The sequence below is a fragment of the Arachis ipaensis genome, chromosome B10, assembly GCF_000816755.2.
Source record: "Arachis ipaensis cultivar K30076 chromosome B10, Araip1.1, whole genome shotgun sequence".
Lineage (NCBI taxonomy): Eukaryota > Viridiplantae > Streptophyta > Magnoliopsida > Fabales > Fabaceae > Arachis > Arachis ipaensis.
This window is the reverse complement of record NC_029794.2, coordinates 136,097,888-136,098,996: the sequence shown is the minus strand read 5'-3', so window position 1 is coordinate 136,098,996 and position 1,109 is coordinate 136,097,888. Positions and strand designations below refer to the sequence as shown.

At 32.7% G+C, this 1,109-nt stretch overlaps 1 protein-coding gene across 2 annotated transcripts in view; it reads left to right on the top strand.

Annotated features, from left to right (window-relative positions):
• The window catches only part of LOC107622129 (cyclin-J18), a 2,552-nt gene extending 1,542 nt beyond the window's left edge, over nucleotides 1–1,010 (top strand). Inside the window, exons 8-9 of one of the 2 annotated variants that reach the window (XM_021114181.1) lie at nucleotides 459–519; nucleotides 680–1,010. In XM_021114181.1, the coding sequence (XP_020969840.1) occupies nucleotides 459–519; nucleotides 680–762 (144 nt within the window). In that variant the 3' untranslated portion in view covers nucleotides 763–1,010. Of the gene's footprint in view, nucleotides 1–458; nucleotides 551–679 lie in introns of both variants that reach the window. The other variant, XM_016324037.2, reaches the window with a different exon arrangement.

Sequence of the window (1,109 nt, the reverse complement as noted above, 5' to 3'; positions counted from 1 at the left end):
CGTAGGCGTTGAAAATAATACCGTAACATGGGTTTGGGCATGATTTAACGAATATGGGCCTTCCAAAGTTGCCAAATGCCCGTTAGGCACCAAATATATTACAATGTGTGCAACCAATTTAGGTTGGACTAGCTCCACAGACAAGTTGGAATGAAATTTGGAAAAGGATCAAAATTTAATTTTTCAATACAAAGAGACTAAAATAAAAATTTTAAGGGGGATTAAACAAAAATCTGTACATAATTTATGAAAAAAAGTTAAAATTCAGTGGACATTGCTCCCTTACATATAAAAAGCTCTGCTTCTGTTCACTTCACTAGTCCAGTTTACTTAAACAAGTATCAAAGTTTAAATTTCACATATTTGCTAACGATCTTTAAATGGAATTACAAATATATTAAAAAATGATCTAGTTTCATGTGAGAGTGTGCTTCTAATTAGTTGTATAACTTTTTCAGGTTGTGACATATGTAATGACAGTCCCTCAACACAAATGGGAGTTTCCAATTCTTCCATGGGGTGAGGAGATGCACTAAGTTGAAAATATAATGTAACATGCTTTTCCAGTTTTCCTGGCTGTGAGCCTGTGACTTGTATTTTATTCTATGAACTTATTAACTCAACCATGAAGTTATTAAGGATAAAGGAACTGAAGCTGATAAAAATATTTTGTTGTCAGCCAAGTTTGTGACCTCGTGTAAGGAAGAGGATATCATCAAAATGGCCACTCTGATCCTCAGACATGTACTGGAACCACCTTGAGTTCATTATGATAGATTAACGCCTCTGGAATTTGGATTGTCTTTTGAACTTGTTTTTCGCAACTCACAAGAGGATATTTACCAGTGCACTCTGATGAATGTGGTTTCTAAGCTTGCTTATATGTACATATTATCAGACACAAAAGATTCAACTCTGATTGGCCCCTGTTTATATGGGACCGATCCAACTTTTGGATTACGTTTCTTTGCAGTTTGCATACAATTATTTTTCCTATTTTTTTTCTTTATTTTTAAACTATTACAATTTATGGTTTAGGAATTTAAATTTAATATTTAATATTTTTGTAGATTTTATTAGTTGAGATTGATGCATGTTTGTAAAATATG